Here is a 27,096-nt window from a genome sequence, read left to right on the forward strand (position 1 = left end):
CATGTTGGAAATAAATCTTCTGCATGTTTCATATAATATACATTGTAGCACTTAATAAAAACCCAAATGATCAAAAAATAATTTGTCCTTGTTTCAGTTATTATTATCTATTTCAGAGGTTTTGGTTTATGCCCTGACAGGTCAACCAGGCTTTGGAATCCCAGGACCCCCTGGACTCCCAGGACTTTCTGGTAAACTTTAATAAAACATGCTAAATCAGCCCATAAAAAGAGAATATTCTCCAGTACACTTATTTTCCAATCTCTAACATTTACTGTTATAAAATGTACATATAACCCCATAAAACTCAAAGCTAGAGTTGTATCTTAAAACATTTCTTGATTAGCAATTTAGTATAAGGAGTTGTACTATATAAAAATACATCCTTAAGGAAATTTACATGTAGATATCTCTTCATTAACTTTGTAAATAAAAGCTGAGGAAATGACAAAGAAAGCGAGCACAATTATAGGAAGAAGTAGATTTCACTAAATTTGTAAAAACTTTTAGCCTTAAAAATAATTCTTTTAGCCACTCTTTTCTCCCCGTGGAAACAAAACCAAGGTACTATGAGGAAACTCTGTGGAAATATGTACTAATAATAAAAATGTCTCTTGAAAACTCCATCTTAATACACGTCTTGCATTTTGGATGAGTATGTGCACACACACACGTCTACATTCCCTCACTTGTTCTTACTCTTATTGTAAGCACCAAATAGTTAATTGAATGAATGTACCTACAGATATGTATGTTTTTCTTCTGAAATGACCATTGGATAGTCTATGGAGGCTTTTATCAACCCACATACATATCTCCTAGAAATTCTAATATCCTTCTCATGATCCCTGCATGAAAATTGTTACTTTAATGTGCCACTATTATATTGTTATCAGGGGTGTTGGTGGCGTAGAAGAAATGTTAAGAACAGTTGGTCTAGATGGTGATTCTAAATCTTAGATAGAATGGTCTTCAGGGATATATATACTATTGAAGATCCACATCTTCCATTAGTCTCAAAAACATTTGTTTTGGGAGTTTCCTCCAGTCATCTCTAACCTGTTCTTGCAGATACATTATACTTTTCTGTTTTTTCTCTTTTCTCACAGCAACTAGTTGTGTGATCATTGCTATAATACAAAGGGTATCTTTCAGGATGCAAGCTATTATTGTTTCTACATTTCCATGCATACCCTAATAAACACTTCTGATAACAGATAAATATATTTAATAGGAAGAATGGATTTTGGGGATGGGTTGGGGATTTGGTGGGAGATAGATATGACCCTAGTAAATTTCATTACTTGTTCTAATAAGTGTGAATAGCTTTAGCCTTACAGGCAAACTTAATACTCAGTATCATTTAATGTGTTCTTTAATGTCACTTTACTTTCATAGGTCAAAAGGGTGATGAAGGATTCCCTGGCATTCCAGGAACCCCTGGCCTTCCAGGTCCAAAGGGCGAACCAGGCTTTCAGGGTTTCCCTGGTGTTCAGGGTCCCCCAGGCCCTCCTGGTTCTCCAGGTCCAGCTCTGGAAGGCCCTAAAGGCAACCCTGGGCCCCAAGGTCCTCCTGGAAGACCAGGTATGTACATGAGTGGTAGGGGAATGGTCTATTTATTACTCCATTTATTTCACTTTGCTGGCAGGTTATTCAGTCTTTAGGACTTTAGAATCTACAATCTAAGAACTTCTTAGAGTAAATAGCTTTATTTATACCTAGTTCCTGGCATTTCCAGGGCATGGGATAATTCTTTTCAGTAATGCCTTTCATCATTACTTAAAGCTGAAGTAAAGCAAACCAACTTGGAGGAAAAACGTAAATAGTGGATTTATTAGTCTTTTTATTAAGGGTAAAGCTATGCTGATAACCTGGCAGCAAAATACCATCTGCATTTTTAATGTGAGCTTCTCAGCATGTCATCACAGAAATCATTTTAGTGATCACACAATAGATGCTTATGGTCCATATCAAGTGTTGCTATGGTTCTGTCATATGATCAGCGAATGTCACCAAGCACAATAAAAAAATTTTATCTTCTCTAGGAACTAGGCAATCAAATTTATCTTCAACATCACAGCATGATTAAATTGAATAGTGATCTCTTCATACCAGCTTCATGTCTATACCTCATTTGTCTTGTGTTAACTGCACTACTAGTCTCAATTTTGCATCCAATGTTCACTTTTCATTTTGTGTCTGTGCTGTGTCATTTCATTTTACTAAGTTTGGAAATACTCATTTTCATCCTGGATTAATGTTGCTGAGCCCAATCACTGGTGATAGGTTATGAAAAGATTTTTGATACTTGATATTCAGTTGTTATATTTCTAGTAATTGAAAACTTGGTCTTCATTGATTTTTTTAAAAATAAGAGAAATTTAAGATTAAAGAATCGAAACAGTTGTCCTTTTATCCTTTGATAGTCTCTGACTCATTTTTTAAATGTATATAAAAATGAAAATTTCCATTTAAATTACCATAAACTCTGAAGTGGTTTGAGCTAATTTTAATAAAATATGCTCTAAAACATGAATTAAATAAGATCACATACTTTGTTCAGAGGATCACTTTCAAAACCAGATTTTATTTGATCTGACTTGATTGTTTATAGAGGGTGTTATTTGAAGTTTTGCCTTGGTTTACTATTGAAGAAAACCAGTGAAAATCTTCTCAGCCATGTTAACTCTCTTGCATGTGATATAAAGAATTGGCACAAATATCTTGCTTGGTTATGCATGCAATAATTCAAATAAACCAAACTATTATCTTTTTTTATATTTTAATCAGCACTGTGGTTATTTGTTCTTACTAGTAATGGAGCTCACTGTTGAACATTGCTTTGAAATATGTCAACATAAAGACATTAGTCACAAAGGCGCTTTAAAAAGTTGCTGTTTCTAAAGAAATAATAACAAAAGCAGTCGGAAGAAGAACACTCACCTGATGAGTGTTTGTGACTTCTCAATTTGTTTATGAACTAAAAATTAAAATGGAGTTTTAAACCCAATTGCCCTTAGAATTGATTGTTTTTGTCTGAGCTCATAGTAATGATTATTATAAAAATGATTTTTGGCCTTTCAAAATATGTCACATGTGCTGTTTTTATTTTAGTGTTGGTGCTAAGTAGTGATAATTTGGTTTATATATAGGTGCATGAATATGAACTTTGTGTATTCTTTTATTGAATTAAAGTTTAACTTGAAAGATGTTAGTATAATGCTTTAGTTTCTTGATATTTCTAACAATTTTGATATTTTTCCTTTTTGTTAATGATGACATTGGGCCCTGGTGAACTTTGATCCCTATCCAGGTCCTACAGGTTAGCTCCTTAACTCAAAGTAGTAACTGCATGAAGTTTGAAACATTTCTTATATTTTTATATGTATTTATACGTATGTGTGTATATATATTTATATATACATATATATATGTATGTATGTATATGTGTGTGTATGTGTGTGTATATATATATATACACACACATACACTATATATACACCTGTACCTAATGGTTTCAAGTGTTTGAGTATATTTTAAGAGCATATGCCAATTCAGTTCTTACATGTTGGTCTATCTCTGAAAGTTGTCAGGAACTTGTAGAGTCCAGTGTTTCTATCTATTGTAATAACCCCAAATTACCTAATTAGGAAAACTAATTTAACATTTTAAAATTCATATATTTGTGTCATTTTTAGCTGAAAATTTATAGTACCCAAAAGTGTATTGTATAGTATTTTACCTTTAGAGTAGAGAATATTCCTTATTTTTGCCTTATATCTGTTAATGTAAATGAAATTGAACTATACTTCAAAAAGGCACTATTTTTTAAACAATAATATGTATTATCAGATCCTTAAAATATGCAATTCTTGACTTGCCATACCTCTTGTAATTTTTCAAATCATCCCATCTTCACATTTTGGGTTATCACAAAGTTCTAAATTCTACTGCTATGAAAATGGACTAATAGACACAGAGTAAAAAAAAAAATTCAATGCAACCAGTACAGATTAGAAGCTTTTTAATCTTATTTTCCTCATACACATAAAAACAGTACACAACAAAGAACAGTTACCAAGAGCTACCCAGTTGAAAATTGCTGAGTCATAGTGAAAGATGTTCACCTAATCAGGAGTGAAAAGAGCCACAAATATCTGAATGTGTTCATTATTATTCAAGATAAATAGCCCTTTTCAAATTTCTAAAGAGGAACTAAAAGAGGAAAAAGTATACTTTTGAGTTCTGGCTATTGGGAATTGTGGGAAATTTTTTCTTCTTATGAATTTAAAATTCTTAATTTTTCAGGAGTCTTTTTAGGAAGCCATCTATCTCTATCTGAAGGGATTCCCTAGTTTCTTACTCCCCCACTAACCCATTATTTCATAGAACCATAGAGTATCCAATCTAGAAGTGACCTAAATTTTACACCTGTCAAAGAGATATTTTTCACCAGACACTTGTTGAAGATTGCAAGACAGATTTTATTCAAGACTATTGTAATAGGGGAGAGACTGTTGCAACAAGGGAGAGAGACTGAGCTCAACTCTGAATACAACAAGAAAAGTGGGGATTTATAGTCAACTAGCAGAGTGAGAGAGTCAGTGGATGAAAAATTACTAAGAAGAGGACATCAAGGGTAGGCAGATTCTTGCTAAACTGGACTAATAGAATACTTGCTAAAGGCAGGCCAGGGACTTAGACATCAAGGATGGGGGATGAGTAACTTGATTGAATATCAAGGGTGGGGGGACTCTCCCTAAACTGACTTAGCAGGATTCTTGCTAAAACTGGCCTCAGCAGACCAAGGACAGGACCCAAGGATGAGGCCTAGTTGAGAAGAGGTCTCAGAGGATCCTTTCTAAAGTTTAGTCAAGGAAAGAGTCTTTGTCACATATGAGAAAACTGAGGCCCAAGAGGTTAAGAAGCTTGCTCAAGGTTATATTGTTAGTTACTGGCATAGCTGAAAATCTGACTTAGGGCTCCCCAATGCTCAGTTAAGTGTCTTTTCTACTAGTAACACGTATCATCCTTCCAGAAAGGCAGTTGTATTGTTTGATACTTATCTGGCCTCTTATTCTAGTTATAAATATGGTAAGTGATAAAGCAAAGCTGCTTCTGCCATTTTAGGAGACTCTTAGCCATAGCAAACTGGGCCCTGCCTCCACTTTCTTGTTTTCTGTTACTTCAAAAGCTCCATCAGCCCCTACTAACTACTTCTTGTGCTTTTCCTAAATGGATGTCATCAAAAAGGTTAAGACAAGTGCATGCTATTTAACTATCACCGAGATAAAGAGAGGACTAGGATATACTTTTAAGTGATTTTGGGTCCTCCACTGTCTGACTTGCATAGAAGTCGGCTGTCTTGATCTCTTCCAGACTTTACTGTCAGCTAGAAGAGGATTGTTTTCTTCTGAGGCACCAGAATATATTCAAAGAAGAAATGGGAAAGTAGCCACATTACTTTAAAACCAATTTGACAACTTCTTATTTACCAGATGTACTCTAAATTACATAGTTAATGGAACCTGGTATCTGCACTGTTCTCTTCTTTGCAACAGTTAAAGACTACAATCTTAAGTGGAAACTGGACTTAAGATATACCAATCAATTCATCAGCTTATATTTAGTTATTACCACTTATGTACAAGACTTTAGATTTATAATTTTATTTTGTTTTCCAAACTTTGTTAGGTCCTTTGGGAAATAATGGAATAAGAGCCTCATGTACAAAATTGACTTGGCATATAACTCATTAAAATGTTACCTTTTAGAAATTAAAATCTTAGAAGTTTTGCTATGATGTGATCTGAAGTTTTCCGTATTACTTATTCAGACTGAAATATCATATATTTCAATGATGTATTTTCTAAGAATTCTTGTTATTGGTCCTTGTGTATCAAACACAAATGTCTTTACTATATATAAAATGTCTTTACTCAAACTGAATTATCTAGGAATAAGAATTCTAATTTATTTAACTAATTGTGTGGCCAGACTCTGCTCCAAGTGTTGTCTTGAGTCAGTTTGCTGTATGTGGTTTAGAGACCATTTAAACAAACAGAAGCCGATTTTTAGCCTTCTGAATTTCAAATTATCAAATGCTTTCAAAGCTTTATTACTAAGCAGTAATGGTAGTGTTTTATAGTTATATGATGACATGCCACCATTTACATCATATAATTTACTTTTATTGTAAGCTCCTTGAGAGCAGATTTTGGGTCTAGCTAATCTTTGTGTTCCCTGTAGCAACTTGCAAATGGCAGATATCAGGTCAATATTTTAAAAATTAAATTTGATCTTTAAAACAACTCTACAAGGGAGATTAGGGCAGACAACACTATTACCATTATGTGGGTGAAAAAACAAGCTCAGGGGGATTGAATTGCCCAAAATTCCATAGATGTAAGTAGTAGAGCCAAGAAGAGATCCTAGGTTTTCTAATTCTTGGGAGTCAGTGCTCTAGCACAATTTAGTCTCTCTGCTAACCTCAGTGTTTATAAATCATAGCAAGACTTGTAAGAAAAGAAAATTGTGTTTATAGTCAATTAACATTAACCAAGGGTTGTCCTACTTGTAAGCTTTTTATTTTTTATTTAGTGATCCTTCTTTTAATAGTTAATAGCCTGGTTTAATATGTACATTGAATAAGAATAAAGTAAATATGATATTATCTGTGGTTTGGGGTGGGGTATTGCATGCCAAAATATTTTAAAGCACCTCTTCACTGATGGTCTTCACATTTTTGGCCAACTCTTTATTTTCAAGTTCAATGGTGAAAAAATATATATTTATTTATTATTATTTTTTTTGTGTGAGGAAAATCAGCCCTGAGCTAACATCCATGCTAATCCTCCTCTTTTTGCTGAGGAAGACCAGCTCTGAGCTAACACCTATTGCCAATCCTCCTCCTTTTTCATTTTTCCCCAAATCCCCAGTAGATAGTTGTATGTCATGGTCACACAGCCTTCTAGTTACTATATGTGGGACGCGGCCTCAGCATGGCCAGAGGAGTGGTGCGTCGGTGCGCACCCGGGATCCGAACCCGGGCCGCCAGTTGCGGAGCGCGCACACTTAACCGTTAAGCCACGGGGTCGGCCTGAAAAAGTATATATTGATGTTTTCTTTTTGAGTAATTTGTTACAAGTAATAATACACAGAAGAAAGCCTCTTGATGAATTATGACAAAAAATAAGAATGTGACTTCATGGAATGATTTTCAAAGAAGACAAACAGAAGTACAGTAGGTAGTGGCCATTGTAGACTCATGTTTTAATTTCTCTATTTAGTCACCTATGATCTTTGTATTTTTGTCTAATGAGGCCTTTAAAGTTAACTAAAGTTATATCTCCTTGGGGCAGTCTGAACATAAGAAATTTGCACCTCATGTCTTCTACTAAAAGATGGAAGAGACCAAGATAAACTCAAACATATATCCAAAATTATCCCTTTGTGAAAGGAATGGAAGGCTATCAGTGAAATGGTACTATCTTGCCAACTTTAATGTTTTGAGATGCTAACTTTTGGAAAGCCACAGTAGCAGTGTTAACATGATGTCTTCAGTAGAGTTTTCCATTTTTTGGATAATGAAAACTAGCAGCTTATTTCCTAGAATGAGCTCTATTTGAAAATGTTTGGCTCTCTATACTCCTTTATGGTTCTGTTTGCATACTGATTACGCTGTAGGTATAAGAAATGCTGGCAAAGAGGATTATTGTTTAACTTGTGCTATAATGTGAACCACTTCTAACTCATAATCTTATTTTGTACTGTGTGATGTCTGATACTGCTAACATCGATCTTTGGGCTTTGGTGAACTCTGATCTTCCCAGGTTTTCAAGGTTAGACTCTTCACTGGTCAATTCTTTTTTTTTTTTTTTAATGCTTTGTATGTGTCATAAGAGAAATGCACTTTTTTTGCTATAATTCAGAAGTCATTGAAGAGTACCATTATCCTCAAATACTGCTCAGGTATTTAACATTTTGGTGAAGGTAATGTGACTTGTTTATGATCAAATTTGAAAAGACATTAGGTCTTTGTGGTTTCAATTATTTCTAATGGGTAATCAATACATAAATACATGTTGAAATTTAAATGGAAATACACCTATTTTTTCTTTAAGATTGCATTAAGATATTTAGGCACGCATCTGGCCCATTTGTAATCTTTACATATTGATTTTACTTTTTCGAATTTTTGTTGCCCGAGATTGCTCTGATCTGTGTTTTCATGGCTGTTTTCAGTAATGAAAGAAAGTAACTCTTGAGTACTGTTAAAAATAAAACTTGTATGTCCCTTATGTCATTAGCAAATTCACTAGTTTAAATTTGAAAGACTCTAGAACAGCAGATCTGAATTAATAACATGTAAATTTCCCAATATTTCCTCTTAATTACAAAAAGAGCAATGCCCATAACATGCCTAGTTTTTTTTCAAATGATGACAATGTTGTGATTACATTTCAGACTGGAAAAGAGGGTCATAAGAGATTCCTTTTTTTTCCTCTCTTAATCTTTCCTTGTCATTGTTAGGCTGATTCACAGACAGTTTATTTTTCTCTTAGTAAGCTGACTTGCTACCTAATTTCTAGTCCAAATTATACATTATGGATGAAACTAACAATTTTGCTTAGAAAACCCTATCTAGGGAGTTTGAACTCAGCAGTTGTTTTTGTTTGTTTGTTTAAATGCAAAGTACCCCAACCCTTTCTTTATGATTGGGAAGGGAATTTCTGAGTGTGTCTGTCTGGTAGCTGGGCTAGGGAGACTATATGATTTAAACTGTTTCAAGATAAAACAATTGCTGTACTGTTGTGGGCCTGCTTCCTTTTTCTCATGTGCCAAATAGAGTAGTGTTATATTATGAAATCACATAGAAATAGGTGAAAGATTAAAAACTGGGCTCATATTTTAAAGATATGTTCTTACCTTCAGTTTTACTAATAATGAAGATAATAACAATAATAATGATAATTTTAAAAACCCTCTTACATAGTTCTTACTATGTGCCAGGCACTCTGTTAAATAATTTATGCATATTGTCTTATTTAATCCTTGGAACAGCCTGATAAAGTAGGCACTATTCTTATTTCCATTTTAAAGAAGAGGAAATTGAGGCCAAGGAGATTAATAAACTTGCTAAGGTCAGACAGCTAATGATTAATGGAGCTAGGATTCCAACCCAGCATTCTAGCTCCATAGTCCAGCATTCATAGTCCGTATGCCATGTTGCCTTGTTAGCATGTAGCCATTGATTCTGGGTCTTAAGAGAACTTAAGTCCAAATTTTATTTCAGATCAATAAGGTGACCCTTTGTTCATACATAAGCATGAACTCAGTATTCTAAATTCATATGTCTATGATACTTCCTTCAAAAATAATCCCTAGATATCTTCCTTTTTTGTCAAAACCAACGAAAGAGGAGAGAAGGTATAAGTGCTAACTATTGGCTATTCATTATTTAGGGCTTCATAATTCTTTTCTTTTTTTACCTTTTCCTTTTTTTTTTTTTGCTTGAGGAAGATTAGCCCTGAGCTGACATCTGTGCCAGTCTTCCTCTCTTTTGTATGTGGGTTGCCACCACAGCATGGCTGATGAGTGGTGTAGGTCTGCGCCCGGGATCTGAACCCAGGCCGCTCAGGTGGAACATGCCAAACTTAACCACTAGGCCATGGGGCTGGCCCCCATAATTATTTTCTAAGTAGTCCTCTACTTAGTCCCAGCCTCAGCAACTACTTAGCACTCTGCAAGCAAGTAACAGCTATTTCCCACCTAGCGACAAATATGTGGCCATTGATAAGATCTCTTTGGTTGCTTAATGGATCTGGTATCTTTAGAAAGAAAAATTGAAAACATGGTATAGGGAAAAGAGCTTAACAAAATCTTATTTTAAATTATTTTATTTATTCACAAGATACATGCAGAATTCTTTATTTTTCTTCAAAAATATTTAAAACAAAGAATATGAAAACATTTTTAAAATAAATTCAAAAGTACTATATTGAATCAATAAATTTCTGACACTTTAAAATATTCCCATTAAGTATTAAGCATGCCACTAAATTGAAATGAAACAGTTTGCTTAAATAACTGTCTTAATTGCGTAATAATAGAAGGTGAGTAAAAGTAACTACTTACAAATAATGCAATTTGAGTTTAATCACAATGAGACAAATGGCTTGAATCCCCGATTTCCCTACAGCAGTGATTCTTAAAGTGTAGTCTGGAACCAGCAGCTTTAGCTACATGGCCCTTGATTATCTACAGGGCACTTGTTAAAATGCAAATTCTTGGGCCCCTCCCCAACCTTACTGAATTCAAAACTCTGGGGGTAAGCACAGGAATCTGTTTTAACAAGCTCTTCTGGGGTTTCTGATGCATGCTCCAATTTGAGAACAGTGCCCTGTAGTATCTGTTTTGTTTCACTTAAATCAAACGCTTAGTTAGGGGTTATAGAAGCAATCTTTCTTACAATGTCCTGAGTCCTTTCTTTAGATATGAACTTATTGGATTTAATATATAATAAAATGCAAACTAAAAGAGTCTGCTAACCAGTGTTAATAACAAAAAGAACCCAGCCCAATTTACATTAGAAAGAGAATCAGCATAGGTCTTATATTTTAGTGTTGTCTGAATTATATTATGCAAACTAATAGGATTTAGATGACTGATTTTAATAGCCTGACTTTTATGCTACTCTTATGTTATACTGAAATGCGGTCCTTTGTTGTGCATTATCAAGGTCTACCAGGTCCGGAAGGTCCCCGGGGTCTCCCTGGAAATGGAGGTATTAAAGGAGAGAGAGGAAACCCAGGCCAACCTGGACAACCTGGTTTGCCTGGTTTGAAAGGAGATCAAGGACCACCAGGACCCCAGGTAGGAAATGGGAGTAGATATTTGATGAGAAAGGGGTGTGGGTGTTTGCATTTAAAATGAGAATTCTAAACTGCATTATTTTAATTAGCATTTACTGGTCAAGGCCCTATGCATGGCTCATTGGTGAATTACAAAGAAAGAAAAAGGCAAGTTTCCTATCTTCTTCCAACGAAAGGGACTTTGCTACCTTACAGTTATTGAGTTCCTCAAATGATACTTTACCTGGAGTCTTTGGTTTGTATAGTATTTAGATTTGAGAAACATTCATTTCAGTGAAAGTAAATTTATAAAAGTAGACATATATATCAGAGCATTGCGTGTGGATGAGTCCACCCATAGGGAAGCAGTTATGGTGAGTCAGGATATTTTAGACTTTGAAATTAGATTTAGGGTCAAATTTCAGCTCCACTGCACACTTCTGCTTTGTGTCTATGAGGAAGGCAGATAGACACTTTGGGTTTCTGTCTTCACCTGTAAAAAAAGAATAATAGTATATCCCCACGTCTATATTCATGTGCTTTCCACCTTGGTTTGAGTGACACAGAAAGTCACATGCTCTTTATGGATCCTCAAAGCTTCCCCCATTCATTCAGGGGGATTGCTATTAGATTTGGCAGCCAACACAGTCTAAGCTCAGGCTTTTAACTCTGATGGCTGCTTTATAGCAGAAAAAAAACAATCTAAGGAAGGGGCCCTTAAAGCTTTCCAACAACTAACCTTTTTTCCCATGTCATCACTATTCTTCTAGACACCTAGACTTCAAATTTTAGTCCTCTCTTTGTTCATTCTCTACTCACTCACCATCTCATTCATTTCCCATTGTACTTCCAATTCACATGCCTGATTCAAGACTACTTCCTGATACCAACATTTGATAAATCTAGTTTTGTCAAGTTCTATTCATTTTCTTTTGTGCAAGCTAGTTCTTACATTTGCGCTTTTTCTAATTTTTTATTTGGAAATAATGTTAAACTTATAGAAAAATTGCAAGAATGGTGAAAAACCTCCCATGTGTCATTTACCCAGATGGACCAATTGTTAACGTTTTGCCCCATTTGCTCTCTGTATGTATGTTATGTGTGTGTGTATAATTATATATTTGTATTTATTTATATATTTATTATATTTAATTTATTACATATTTATATATGTAATAATATGTATGTATTATTTAATGTTTATTTAACTTAATATATTATTTAATATTACATAACATATTTATATATGTAATAATATGTATAATTATATATTTTTTCTGAAACATTTGAGAGTAAATTGCATCTATCATGCCCCTTTACCACTAAATACCTCAGTCCATAAGATTTCCTAAGTTTAAAGACATTCTTTTATATAACTACAGTACAGTTATCAACTTCAGGATGTTGAACATCAATATAATACTTTTTATTTCTACCTTACATATTCCAATTGTGTCAATTGACCTAGTAATGTCCTTTATACCATTTTTCCCCTCCAATATAGGATCCAGACCAAATCGTGCATTGCGTTTAACTGTCAGATCTCTTTATTCTCCCTTAATCTGAAACAGTTTCTAAACCCTATATTTTTCTTTCATGACCTTGACATTTTTGAAGAAATGTAGCCCCTTCCCAGGTTTTAAAAAATAGAGCATTTCTTTTGTGTGCTGTTTCTTCACAATTAGATTCAACTTATGCATTCCCAGCTGGAATACTACATAAGTGACGTTGTGTCCTTCTCAGATATGGAGACCCACGATGTTCATCTGCTCCTCATTGGTGATCTTAATTTTGATCGCCCCATCAAGTTGTTATCTGGTTTCTCCACTATATGGTTACTATTTTTCCCCTTGTAACTAATAAGCACAACTATGAGAAGGTACCTTAAGATCATGCAAATATACTGCTCCTCATCAAAATTTCCCCTTAGATTTAACATCTGTTTATGATTTTTGCCTCAGCCAATCAATACTGGGATGGTGGCAAATCATAATTTTCCAACTGTAACACTACTTCTGCATATACTAGTCGGGCCTACTGTAAGCAAGAACCTCCTTTCTTTTCCATTTATTGTTTATTATCGTATGGACTCATCAATTGTCATTTTTTTCAACAATTTACAATTTTTTCAACTATCATTACTTATTTTGGTGCTCAAATTGTCCTATATTTGGGAATCCCTTCAAGCTGATCCTGTGTCTTTCTGACATGCCCTCCACCCCCCTTTTTAGCCCTTTCTTACATTTTGGCATAATAAGATGTTCCAGGCTTGCCTCTTTTTTATTCCTACTAATAGGAGCTTCGTCTTCCCACACTTATTCTTCCTTTAGATCCATACTAGAGTTATTTTCAACTCTTCTTCTTCCCATAATTTTCTTGGCCCTCAAATCCAATTAATTAACAAGCCCTACTATGTTTTTTGCTAAGTTTTTCAGACTTTATCATTTCTGCACTTGTGATTCTAATCCAAGCACTTATAGCCTCAGGGTTTTGGTTAATGGTAATAAAGTAATAGCTCACATTTATTAAGTACATACCACATGCCAATCAGTTTTCTAAGTACTTAATGTGAACTAGCTCATTTAATCCTCACAACAACCCCATGAAGTAGATACTATTATTTTCTCTGTTAGAGGTGAGAATACTATGAATCAAAGAGGTTAAATAATCAACTCAAGGTCACACAAGCTAAAAAGAGGCAAAATTGGGATTTGATCCTGGAAGTTTGACTCTAGAGCCAGTGATACAAACCACTATGCAATACTAGCTATGCTCTCACTTTCTTCCTCTCCCAATCTTTTTCTAAAATTAACGATTTTATTTACTCAGGGTAATCCTGGCCGGCCAGGTCTCAATGGAATGAAAGGAGATCCTGGTCTCCCTGGTGTTCCAGGATTTCCAGGTATTTGAAGAGATATTTTGAGGTTCCCCCTTTACATTAAACTCCTTTGGGACAAGATACCCCTTTTCTGATTTGGCTGGGTAAAGGCTGTGGCTCTGTTGCTTTGCTGTGCAATTATATGTATCTTCTTTGCAGGCATGAAAGGACCCAGTGGAATACCTGGTTCAACTGGCCCTGAGGGGGATCCAGGACTTATTGGCCCCCCAGGTAAGACTTATTCCTGGAGCTAGTTATACTTGATACTTAAACATATTGAAGAATTTGAAAGTTTGCATTCTGCCTTTTAACCAAACGTTCAGAGTCTCAGTCCCCAGCAACTAAGGAGAAATAGGCAGGACTCTTCCTCTATTTACAGATCTCTCAAGTTCTCTATTATATTAATGTACTATCTAGAGCAGACCTTTTAAGTTTAAGGTAGATACAGGATCAACAAGAATGCTTCATTGAGATTTTTATTGGCCTTTATACTAAGTTTCCCATATTCAGTTAAACAGATCACAAGAGCAAGTCACATAGCTATGTTTGTATACTTTTTTTTTTTTTTTTTTTTTTGTGAGGAGATCAGCCCTGTGCTAACATCCACCAATCCTCCTCTTTTTTTGCTGAGGAAGACGGCCCTGGGCTAACATCTGTGCCCATCTTCCTCCACTTTATATGGGACGCCGCCACAGCATGGCTTGCCAAGCAGTGCGTCAGTGCGCGCCCGGGATCCGAACCAGCGAACCCCGGGCAGCCGCAGCGGAGCGCGCGCACTTAACCGCTTGCGCCACAGGGCCGGCCCTGTTTGTATACTTTCGATATGAAAACAGTTCTTTTTGCTGAGAGCCTCATAGAGATTTCCTGTAAACTGTGAAATAGAGCGTCTGCTAAATTCCCCTTCTAGTTCAGTGGGTCTCTTGACAAGTACAACAAACAAGCACTGCAAATGATATTAGAATCAGAACGGTCTTGTCAGGAAATAGAATTGTCTTCCCCTGGCACCAGTATTCACGGATTTGTAATGGATTAGACTTTCTTGTAACCGAGTCATGGTTCAAGGCTTGAAAATAGGGACAATATGCCTAATTTTTCCGTTGATCCTAATAAAATTATTTATTTTTTCAGTCTTCTATGTGAGATAATGATAGTTTTCCCAAACAGATTTCTGGGGGCATGACAACATTCTAATACATATAACTTGCTTCTCTCACACTAATTCTTCTTCTGAGCCTAGGTCACTTTGGCATCCATTCCTTCTGACCTTTCTCTTCCCTACCTTCAAATTTGTGTCTCTTTACCTCTTAGGTCCCCCTGGATTACCTGGTCCTTCAGGACAGAGTATTATAATCAAAGGAGACGCTGGTCTGCCAGGGGTCCCAGGCCAGCCTGGATTAAAAGGTCTACCAGGACTACCAGGACCTCAAGGCTTACCAGGTACCTTTGCAGATCTTTTTAAGGCTTATCTATTTGAGAACATTTCCCTCGTTCTCCTTTCACTTGTCAGAGTTTGTGTCAGACAATAGGAATCTCAGCACCTTGTAGAATACCAGACTACCACAGGTCCCATTTCCTTTTTTCTTGAAAATGTTCGTTTCTCATGCCCTAATTTCTTTTAGGCCCAGTCCGATTTCTTCTAGTTCCTCTAGCTGTTCTAATTTGAACAATTAGGTTAATGTTGTTAAAAAAAACTTTGTAATGAAATTAATATGCATTTAAGGTCTGATGCTTTCTCTATCCCAACCACCAGTATGATAGACGGCTGATTTGGTGGGCCATCAGTTCCCCACTGTGAGGCCTCATTATTTTTAAACTAAATCCTATCTAGTTGGCCATTTGACTCTATGTTTGCAGTCAATTTTGATTATAAAAGAAAGCTAGAAACTAACTTCAATCTTTCTCTCTTATTAAGTGATTGAGTGGCAGTCTTTCCATAAATAAAGTGTACCAGGCAGTAACAGCCTTACCTATGGTGGGATAGGTAACAAAACTTGGGCCTTGAACTTCTATCTTGTTGTGAAGGCAAAGAGAACACAACTGCCATATTATGGGAATCTCCACAAAGGTAAAAAGGATTGTTTAAAACTAAAGCTAAATCCTTGTCTGCTTTTTTTTGTCTTGGATTTGAGCTATTCCTTTGTTTATCTGGATTAAAGCCAAAACCAGATTATGAATTCAGATTATGACACTCAGGGACCTTCAGTATCCTGGATCTGTCTGGATTTGGAATTATTCTACCCACATTTGGAAACAACCCTATTTCTTTTTCCTATAGGTCCGATTGGCCCTCCAGGAGATCCTGGACGCAATGGACTCCCTGGCTTTGATGGTGCAGGAGGGCGCAAAGGAGACCCAGGTCTGCCAGGACAGCCAGGTGAGACAAGTAAAACACTGCTGCTGGTACTAGTCTTTAAGTCTGGGAGACCACTGGACATGTGGCCTCCAATTGGAGCTGTAAGAGCCTCCTCTTGAGAGAGTGCAGGTAGCTGGTGAATCTATTGCTGGGCAAAAATAAGGTAGCGCATACAAGGAGATTTGCCAGAGTAAGAGAAGCATAGATAAGTTATTTTTATTTATGTGTTTAAAGCACTGGAAAACTCGGCTTTTCCTCAAAATGAAGATTGTCTAGGTACTCACTGTACTCACCTGTTCTGGTAATTTTCAATATGTTGATTTAAATTCTGTGACCATCTTGAAACCATTGTGATTCTTTCCACATTTGAAAATGCCACAGTAGAGTGTAATTCCCCCATAGTATTCAGTAAATATAATTGTACGTTTTAAGTGACCCCCATAGAGCTTTGGGAGTCATAGTGTCATCTTATACTGAGATAACAAATTGATATGCAGATTTTTGAGATCACTCATTAATAGGTGCTCCTGGTAATATTGAATTGATATCTATTAGATTTCTAATCTGTACTCAGCCTACTTCCAAAAAGAATTTGAGTCAACCTGCAATAAAAAATACACTGAAGTAAGATTGCTAAAAAAGAAATAGAGGATCATGAACTCAATAGATTAATATGTGTGAGCAGCTCTAGATAATATAAATATAACTCTAAATTATATAAACAAAGAGTTTATATTGGCAAAATATATCAGTGGCAACAAGGCAGAGTGGTGATACCCATGGCCTTCCTAGAACCAACATCCTGCCATTTCATTAACTGCATTTCTAAGGAAGAAACAAGTTAGTGTCATCTTCCTCATATATGGGCATTGCTGTGAAGTTTCCCCAAAATGAAAATTTATACACACAGTGCCCAAAGGCCTATATACAACGAGAATTTTAAAATGAGCTCAAATCAAGAGGCTAAATGGAGAAAGGGAAACAGCGGTAGATTGAAAATAGACGTTTTGAAAAGGCTTCTTTAGAGTGCCCTGTTTATTCACTAAACAAAAAGGTATGCCTGAGAATAATTCCTCAGACAGATTCAAAGGAAATGTTTTTCAGCACTGAAGCTGGCAGACTGATGGCATCCACACCCTTCCTTTCTCCTTGATGAACAAAACAGCAGGCTGAAATTTTGTCATGGGATTTGGACTCTCTTAGTACAGCAAGAGACTAGATAACATACAGACTCTCCAAATAAGCGACTCCTTCCCATCTAATGTTCCTTTCACCCAGAATTTATTTAGTGCCTAATGTTGTCAACCAATTCCAGAAGAAAAAAAATATATTTAAATCTCTTTGAGGGCAGGGACCGTATTTTACCCAAATCTATGATATCTGACAATGCCTTGATAGACATTCTATAAATATTGACTAAATTAAGAAATCAAAAGATTTTGTTTTGTCAATAGCCATAATAGTGGATCAGAGCTTACTTAATCTTGTATACTGATGATTCCATGGAAATAGGTACCCGTGGCTTGGATGGTCCCCCCGGGCCAGATGGATTGCAAGGTCCCCCAGGTCCCCCTGGAATCTCCTCTGTTGCCCATGGATTCCTCATCACACGTCACAGCCAGACAACAGATGCACCACAATGCCCGCAGGGTACTGCCCAGATTTATGAAGGCTTTTCTCTCCTGTATGTACAAGGAAATAAAAGAGCACACGGTCAAGACTTGGGTGAGATAATTGACATCTTATTTCTTACTATGCATTTTATTTTTTGTTTTGAAAATCCTGTTGGGTTTTAGAGTAGCCTTGGCCAAAGTGCATCTCTCTATTCTTTTGGGGCTTCCAAATTGAAGACCATGTCAAGAGCAGCTGAATATATTCACTGTGAGTTTTAAATAAATAATATTTAACTTTAAACTAAAAGCATTAATTAGCTAGTGTGAGGTACAATTCTTGGCCTAAAGGAAGACGTTTTGGAAAGGGCCACATTTACTTTTGTTAGCTTAGTTGTTAAGGAAACAGATTCCCTGGGCTCTCTACAGTATAGCAGCTGCTTGAGTGGGCAGTATTTATAACTCATGGGAGATAGTTTCCTCTTCTCTGACACTGGTCTTCATCAAGTTGAAAGATAAGTTCTGAAGAGACTCTTGGTTTCTAGATCAAAGAAAGTAAGGTCGATTGCTTAATTATGCTAGTTTATAGTTCCTAAAATAAGTGCCTTAGCTTTATAAAGTATCAAAGTAGTTTAAACTATATAAAGCACAATATTTTCATATAATAACCACTTCATTTAATGTGTTCCCATACATCTTCTTTATATTGGGGTGGGCAGTTTGCTTGATGGGATGAGGCTGGACTAGATGACTCTCAAGATCTCTTCCAATCCTCAAGATTTCTTTTTCTGGAATTGTGACTTTGGATTTTGAGGCCTCATTTTTTGACCAGGGGCTACCTATTTTAGGGATCACTATCCCCTTTGCTTCCATAAAGACATTTAAGAAGATAGTCTGGGCTCTCAGCTTCTACGGTCTCCATGGTAAGAGGCCTCCTGAGGTCTCTTTAGCTGGGCCATTCTGTGAAAACAGTTATGCAACAACAGAGACCTCCAGAAGTCTGCTCTGCGCACTGTTCCCAGGGCATATGGCCATGCCTGCCAGATGGTTCTGGCCCACTAGAGTAGTCACGTCCACTTACAAGGAAGCCAATAGTCACAGGTCATTTTATGAAGCCAGATAAAGTAGGAGTTTGCCCAATATTTTCTTCTTCCTCTTCTACTTTTCTTTTCTTCTTCTTTTCATCTTTCCTCTGCTACTTTTCCTTCCTTCTTTTGGTTTCTTTATGTAACATGTTCTTTTTCTAATTTTATAATTGACAAATCTTCATTGTTAAAATACTCTTATCTTATCTTTTAGAGAATTTTCTCTAGTCTTTCTTCCACAAAATTCTTCTCCTTTTAGTCCATTCTCTTTTCACTGTCAGAGTCTAACTTATACCCATAATCAAGCTTGTAAACTTCAAATCCCTGACCTATCAAGTCAATAGCAACCATTAGAAGTTTTTGAGTACCATGAAATTAAAAAATGTAATGCAAAAAGAAAAAGGGATCTGCTATCCAGTTTGTCACTATAACATTTCAAAATGTGTGTATTTGGTCAAACAAGGGCTATCATAGTATGCATGCAGACTTAGATGCTACAAACTGGTCCTGACTTGGATACAGTTTAAACCTCAGACATAGGAAGGCCATGACAGGGCCCAAGATTCCAAAATGATCCTGAATTACAGAGTCTCTGGTAGGGTTCACACAAGGATAAAATTGGAGATATCTTCATGGCTAAACAAAAAATAGAGACAGCTATAGCTTTGATGTTAAAGAATCAATTACTTGATCAAATAAATACATACTCTATATTAGATTAGTGAGAAGATTATGGTGTGTAAAAAAAGAGGGTAGAGGAAACAGATTGAATACTAAAACTATTTTGTCTGGGAGAAAAAAAATATTAGTCTATTAAAGCCTTATAATTTTAGAACATGGGAGGCATTGAGAGTTCGTGAGATCACCCTCTCTTCAAAAATTTGGAGGCTATAATCCAGAATTCTGCATCATTGTGGGCAGCCTACAGCACAGATGCAACCAAACATCCCTGTTCTCATCATTTTGGGCCTCCCTTTCATGTACCTCTTCCTTTCTCTTCTTTCTGAGACCAGGGATATTTCCAGCTCTGTCTCTAATTAGGCAGTAAGGTTGGTTTTATTTTTAAATTACTTTATAATTAAAAAGCACTTTCATATCCATTATCCAATTTCATTTTCACAACTATGATCAAGAAAGATATAGGACAAGTATTTTTTTTTTCCATTTTATATATGCACACAAAAAAACTGGCTAAGAGGTTAAGTGACTTATTCAAAGCCACATGCTCAGAAAGTGATGGAGATAAGAATTGAATCCAACACCGACCAATTCTAAATCCATTCATTTTTCAATTACGCCAGTTTGTCATTCACTCTCACATGACCTTGAGTCAGCAGTCGCCTCTCTCTGAGCTAGTTTTTTTTTTTCTGAAAAAAGTATAAATTAGACTAAGTCAATGATTTTCAACATGGGGGGCTTTTGAAAAGATTCCTAGGCCCATCCCAAACCTACTGTATAAAAATTCCCGGTGATTCTGACGATCCACCAGGTTTAAGAATTATCGGTCTTTTATCAGTCGTCTTCAATCTGAGATAAGCATACTCCTTTGGATACATGAGGAATTTCCAAGAAATACACAGGCATAATTTTAAAGGAATCAATTTTCAAATCCTCAAGTTTCATGTGTACTTTATGCTAAAGTTGAACTGCCTGTTCATATACTTTGGATACCCACATCCCCTTTCACTATCACCCATCTTCCCCTTTATAAAAGAATCAAACGATGACACATTGCCTTGAAGTGTGAAAACCTCTAGGGGACAGATTCAAAGGGACAATTCAAAATAAAGTTTTTGTTAAAGTCTCCATTAACTGAGGCTCTATAGTTCACTTCCAATCCATCTCACTAAGAAATACATTTCCAATAAAAGTTTATTTTTCGTGTTTAGTAATTATCAAAATTTATAATATCTATTTGTTTTTGAACAATTGTGAATTAATAATATTTATGATGACAATTCAAAATAAAATATTTGACATGTAAAGCCTTATGGTCATAGAAAGTTTTTAAAAGTTATTTTAAATTTTTGTTCCAGATAAATATGATAGGATAATCAATAAAAGATTTCCAAAAATAAAAATACATTAGGATAAAACTGTGTGAGAGAAGTAGAATGGAAATGTAATCTCCAAATGCAAAAGGAGTATTGTTTAATTTCCAATTGTTAAAGACAAGTTTATGTACTTTTAAAAATGTTTAGTGTTAGGCTTCAAATCATTACATTGGATTCATTTAAAAAAGTGATATAAAAATTTGTTTTTAATATAGATATTCATAAAACACTAGAAATGACTGCTGGTAATGTTGAACGTGCTTTGCAAAGTCCCAGGCCCCAGTATTACAAAGTAGAGGATAGAAGTGTGAGTTTGAGGCCAAGAGACAATAACCAATATCTTAATAACTGGCACAGTATCAATTAAAACTTCCGATGAAAAATTTTGGATGTTAACTTAAAAATGTCTGAGGGGTACATCACTTTTCATCATTCTTTTGTGTGTAAATGAGAAATGAAAGGCCTCATCACTTGTAGAGATAACCTCTCTTGCCCCTACCAGCTCAGAAATTCAAAGGCTCTAGTTCCTTTTCTTTTTATTCCTTCACATCCTTCCTTTCTCTCTTATTTAATTTTTTTTCCTTTTTATTATTGACCTGCAAACCTGTCCATCGTTGCTGTGCATATTGTTCAGCTCTACAATTGTGCCTAGGCTTAAAGAGATTGCATACCCACACAAGATACATACTGGGGATGTCTTGGAAGAAGAGAAGGCAGCCTGGAGAGGAAATACTGATATGATATTATAAGGACTCAGTGTGTGCCCTTCACTTGTCCGCAATAAATTACCCGGTATTCTCCATAAGACACCATTGTTTATAAGACGTATCACCAGTTTAAAAACAGTGTTGGGGAATATATAATGAGCTACCACAATAAATGTCTACATAAATTATAAGTTATATCCTGATTTTAGAAATGTTGAAATATGAGTAAATGTACATCTTATAATTGAAGAATTAAAGTATATTAATTATCTAAGAAATGTGGGCAAGTTTCTCTTTGAAAGGTTGTTTGTTAGTGTTTTAGAAGAAACTAAAGTACCATTATGATGCAGTCCTTCATCTTTTTCTCCCCAATTCTTCCTAGGGACGGCCGGCAGCTGCCTTCGTCGCTTCAGTACCATGCCTTTTATGTTCTGCAACATCAATAATGTTTGCAACTTTGCTTCAAGAAATGATTATTCTTATTGGCTCTCCACTCCAGAACCTATGCCAATGAGCATGGAGCCCCTGAAGGGCCAGAGCATTCAGCCATTCATTAGTCGGTGAGACATTGGTATAGCTTTGACTTTTACCAATCCCCAGTTAGATTAGCTAGGCAGAAATGAGTCCAAAGCTAATAATCTGAGCATATTTTTCCCAGGTTAGGTAGAACAGAGGTGCCTTTGTAATATTCAATTCAGTATGTAGTTTGATCCGTATTTATTGGGGATCTGCTTTTGACCAGGCCCCAGGACAGACATAGTGTAATATACAAAGAACTCACAGTCTAGTCATTAGGCAAATGTACGTAAATTAATCTAATATATATCAGGCTTGGGCTAAGTGCTACAATAGATCTAATAAAAATATTATGAAAGCATGAGAAAAGGGATGTTTAATTCTAACTGGAGAAATTTTGGATGACTGTATAGAAGAAATGTGTTTTGAACTGGTTAGTCTTTGAGGGATGAGGAGGACTTGAGACATTGGCAGTTATAAGGGGGAAAGACACACTAGGCAGAGAACATGGGTAGTAGATTGGTGTGTCTAGAATGTAGTTTGTAGAGGTTGCATAGGGAGAAGAGGTTGGAAAGTTAACTTGGACCCAAATAGTAGAAAGTTTTCAATGTCAAATTTTAGTTTGGAATTTATTTGGTATATAATGGGGAGCCCTGAAAAGTTTTTGAGCTACATTTCATGGAAGATTATAGAGCTTTCAGTGTGTAACATGGATTAAAGAGGGAATAGTCCCGAGGTAGAGAGACCAGTTAAATTGAAGGTATTGCTATAATACTGGTAGGAGTGGATTGAAACTCTCAGTGGGGGACATATATCATGTTAATAGAATGGATAGGATTTGGCAGTTGATTAGCTATGGGAGGAAGGAAGTGATAGCTGAGGTTTGGAGCATGAGTAAGAGGAGGGTGGTACCATTAATAGATTCCTAGAGTTTTGCCACATCAGAATCTTAGTTTAACTCAATCTCCTAGGCATATTAGATATTGCCATTTTCGATCATGACCCAATTTATCTAGGAGTCCAGTAACCATAAAAGATGACTCATTGGAAAGTATAGTTTCTTTCACATTGAGTATAAAGGTTAAACCTAGTTCAGCCTCTCTTAGTAGCAAATTCATGGTGCCCTTTTTAATACATTTGCCCAAATCCTTTGGGGATTCATTTTTTGTGATCTTTATCACTCTCAACTCTTGGGAATAAAAGGTCCTGTAAAGGTATTCCCTATTTTGTAGACAAACTTTGCCAAATTGGTTCAGTCATATTTCAAAAGTTCCCCTCATGCTCTTTATTAAAGATTTGGTAGATTCAGCTGTATTTACTGTGTTGCTGTTTTACTTGATTTTATAGATTTAAGCCACATCCCCAAGTGCCTGGGTACCTGCCCAGCATTCTAGAAATTTTGTACTTCTTCAGATATGACCAAATGGTTAATAAATATCCTTTGGACCAAAAATAATGGGTGGGGATTGAGAAAGTGTCTGTTTCTTGTCTTTTCCAATTTATCAGACATTGTTCTTAGCACAGTTTCAGCATTACTCAATGTCTACCCTCCAACTGGGCACTTTGACAGCAAGTAGTATGTACAATACACTTAACCAAACTCTCACAGCAATTATGGCATTGACTACAGCAAGTATGAATACAAATTTGGGGCAGAATGGAAAATGAAAATGCTATAGCAGTGGTTCTGTAGTTTCTTGAAAAAAGCTTACAGTTTTTGTTTATAACTTTATTATGTATATTGAGAGATAGGGCTTATCCAAAAAGCAATTCTCAAAGTGCATTTCTCTCCTTTCCTGAGCATTAAAGACACCTTAATGGGCTTCTATACCAGGAAGGCTACCAAAGAAGAGGGACTGCTATTTCCCACATCCTCTGTAGACTGTGTTCCCTCTCTCTTTCCCTTACCAGATGTGCAGTATGCGAAGCTCCAGCTGTGGTGATTGCAGTTCACAGTCAGACCATCCAGATTCCCCGTTGTCCTCAGGGATGGGATTCTCTCTGGATTGGTTATTCCTTCATGATGGTACGAAACACTCTTCCTTGTCTTTGTCGTCCTTGCTGACTGTCCATCATATCTACATTTCTTCCCAATATGAGGAATCCCTGTCCTTTGCTTAGTAAGAAGCTTGAGCTTCAAATAGCTTATATCCAAGCACTGTGTTGCCCCTCACACATTTTCTGGAACATATTTTCATAATCTGCCTGTTGCTTTGGTTGAGTACTCTTGGTGTGGATACTATTCTGTTACCTCTGACACTAGTTCCTTCACTGGATTTGAATTTTTGGTCAAGCTCAGCACGCATTTTTAGGTATTCACTAAGTTGTCATGGCACGTGGGTATTGTGGCACATTTTTCCTTGTCTTTTCTAGCACACAAGTGCAGGAGCGGAGGGCTCAGGTCAAGCCCTGGCCTCCCCTGGTTCTTGCTTGGAAGAGTTTCGTTCAGCTCCCTTCATTGAATGTCATGGGCGAGGTACCTGCAACTACTATGCCAACTCCTACAGCTTTTGGCTGGCAACTGTAGATATGTCAGACATGTTCAGGTAAGGTGCTTATGGCTTTAATTTAGTTTAGGTCCTAAGCTTACTTCAGAGATGCTCGGGAAGAGAGAGGCTGTTCATGGATGGTTTATATCCAATAAATGTTAGTAATTTAGTGGGCAGTGTTCTTGATTCTTACTTATTCTCCTCATATACCAGTCTCAGGTCAGAAAAACAGACTTTGCTAATATTAGATAGGTGTGGTTTGAGATATCTTAGTAGTAATCTTTCAATAGCAAAATAGAGCAAGGAAAGGTTATATGATCTGCTCAATAACAAGTGAACAGCTGTTCAAGTAGACCGAAGCCACCCCAGGAATTGAAGCTATAATCTATGTTCCCTCTCCCAGTCCAGTAGTCTCCTTTAGCAGGATGTTTTTAAGGCTCTCATCCAAGTGTTTGAATGAATAGGACCACATATGATATATGTACCTCAGGATACTTCAATCTAGTGGATTTGTTTTTGGTTTAAATTTATTTTTATATGTCACTTCTTCTGAGTTATCATTAATTGATATTTTTCTTATGTATTATCTTTATGTATTTCTTGTGTATTGTGTATTTTCATTTATTTCTCATCAGTTGCCCAGATCCCCCTCATTCTAGGCCTATTAGAAAAATGTATAAGAAAAAGAGAGGGAGAGACAAATAGACAAAGATAATAGTGGTGGGGAGAAGAGTCACAAAAAGACCTATGACCACTAATGGCTCTTAGGCCATACCAGTCGTTACATTAGATCCCATTGCACAAAATTTAACCAGTAAGTCATCAGGAGAGCTACTTAAAAACAAAGAGAATGTGTGGGTATGAATTTGAACCAATAATAGAATTGAAATACCATAAGAGGCTAATCTGATACGCTTGTTTCTTATTTCCCAGCAAACCTCAGTCAGAAACGCTGAAAGCAGGAGACTTGAGGACACGTATTAGCCGATGTCAAGTGTGCATGAAGAGGACATAACATTTTGAAGAATTCCTTGTGTGTTTTTAAATGTGATATATATACATATATATATATATAAAATTCCCAGGATGCAATGTCTCACTCTCCCCAACTTTACTACTGCTGCCACCAATGGTGCTACTATATATGACCAAGAGAGCATGCTGACTAGGAACCATGAAGATTCAGATGTACCTCAGCAATGTGCCAGAGAAAGGTGTCTATTATTTTTCTACGAAAGAAATAAGGAAATGAATTTACTTTTTGGGTCCAGAATGACTTTCTCCAAGGATTATAAGATGAAGATTATATATTTTGCCCAGTAACTAAAATGGCACGTTAAAAATTCAATTAAGAGAAGAATCACATTGAGTAAAATAAAAGACTGCAGTTTGGGGGAAGAATTATTTTTCATGGTGCTACTAATCCTACTGTATCCCAGGTTTTTAATATAAAAGTGTTAAGCTTATTTTGCTCTGTAAGTAAAGAATGTGTATATTGTGTAAACAGCCTTTTAACTCAAAATGTTCAGTCATTTAGATGTGATCTGACATGAGTCACTTTACAGAAAACTTAGGAAAACCTAGAATACAGGCAGCAAGATTTTATATCCATGTTTATTAAAATGAGAGAATTTGTATTCTTGCATCAAGTTACTACTGAGAGTAAATTTATTTTGAGTTTTACCCCCTAAGTTCTTATTTGACTTTTATAATAACACGGGTCATTTTTAGTCACTTTAATCAGAATTTTAAATGTTCCTGTTACATACCAAATTATAATATCCACTGGAGCAATTTCTCTTTTGCTATATTCTCCAAGACACTCTTAACACTACATGCCCCCTGTTTTAATGTTTCTTACATCTTGTTTTTGCTCATCCCTGACTGGGCAAAATTCTCCCAAATGATTGTGAGAAACAAAAACATACCAAAAAAAATGACAATTTTTCCATGTGCTTCTTATGTAAGAATTATTCTCCTATGGTCTCTGCTTGTACAAGAACTGGGAAGCCAATACTTGTTTAGTCTTCCCTCTTCAATTACAAAGCCAATTGATGTTTCTTATTCTTTTTTATTTTAAACATTTTGTTATAAATAGTCATAGAATACTTTATTTCCCTAGCTGTCATCTTCTCACTTCTTAATGTTTTTTAACTCACCAATATCAATTTAATTAAAGATATCATATGTTGTAAGGATGGTTTATTGTGTATGTCTTCAGCCTTTGTGTAAAAATGTGCTCACTTACAGATAGACTACACATCTGCACATCAACAAGTAGTCCCTTCTCAGAGAGTCATTTAGAGCAGTTCTGAACCAAAAGAGGTTTCTGCAGACTTGGATCACTCTGATAGCTGATAGAAAACACACAGCAGTGTACTTTTTCCAATGAAGAAAACAACCCATTTGAAGGTATTTTTGAGATAATAAATTTATTAAAAACATTGTGTTGATGGCTGAGAAAGGAAGCAGAACTACTTTCTATTTTGGGAAGAATTCATTAATAATGTTTAAAGCAGATTAGTAAGTTAATATTCCTAATGATTAGGAA

At 35.9% G+C, this 27,096-nt stretch overlaps 1 protein-coding gene across 2 annotated transcripts in view; it reads left to right on the top strand.

Moving 5' to 3' along the window:
- The window catches only part of COL4A5 (collagen type IV alpha 5 chain), a 229,582-nt gene extending 202,842 nt beyond the window's left edge, over positions 1 to 26,740 (top strand). The window contains exons 40-52 of one of the 2 annotated variants that reach the window (XM_058536479.1): positions 141 to 191; positions 1,399 to 1,584; positions 3,314 to 3,322; positions 10,742 to 10,875; positions 13,683 to 13,755; positions 13,891 to 13,962; positions 15,040 to 15,168; positions 16,007 to 16,105; positions 17,597 to 17,809; positions 21,923 to 22,100; positions 23,968 to 24,082; positions 24,430 to 24,602; positions 25,479 to 26,740. In XM_058536479.1, the coding sequence (XP_058392462.1) occupies positions 141 to 191; positions 1,399 to 1,584; positions 3,314 to 3,322; positions 10,742 to 10,875; positions 13,683 to 13,755; positions 13,891 to 13,962; positions 15,040 to 15,168; positions 16,007 to 16,105; positions 17,597 to 17,809; positions 21,923 to 22,100; positions 23,968 to 24,082; positions 24,430 to 24,602; positions 25,479 to 25,560 (1,514 nt within the window). In that variant the 3' untranslated portion in view covers positions 25,561 to 26,740. The remainder of the gene's footprint in view (positions 1 to 140; positions 192 to 1,398; positions 1,585 to 3,313; positions 3,323 to 10,741; positions 10,876 to 13,682; positions 13,756 to 13,890; positions 13,963 to 15,039; positions 15,169 to 16,006; positions 16,106 to 17,596; positions 17,810 to 21,922; positions 22,101 to 23,967; positions 24,083 to 24,429; positions 24,603 to 25,478) is intronic. The other variant, XM_058536480.1, reaches the window with a different exon arrangement.
- The last annotated feature ends 356 nt before the right edge of the window (positions 26,741 to 27,096 follow it).

Source organism: Diceros bicornis, chromosome X, assembly GCF_020826845.1.
Source record: "Diceros bicornis minor isolate mBicDic1 chromosome X, mDicBic1.mat.cur, whole genome shotgun sequence".
NCBI classification, from domain to species: Eukaryota; Metazoa; Chordata; class Mammalia; order Perissodactyla; family Rhinocerotidae; genus Diceros; species Diceros bicornis.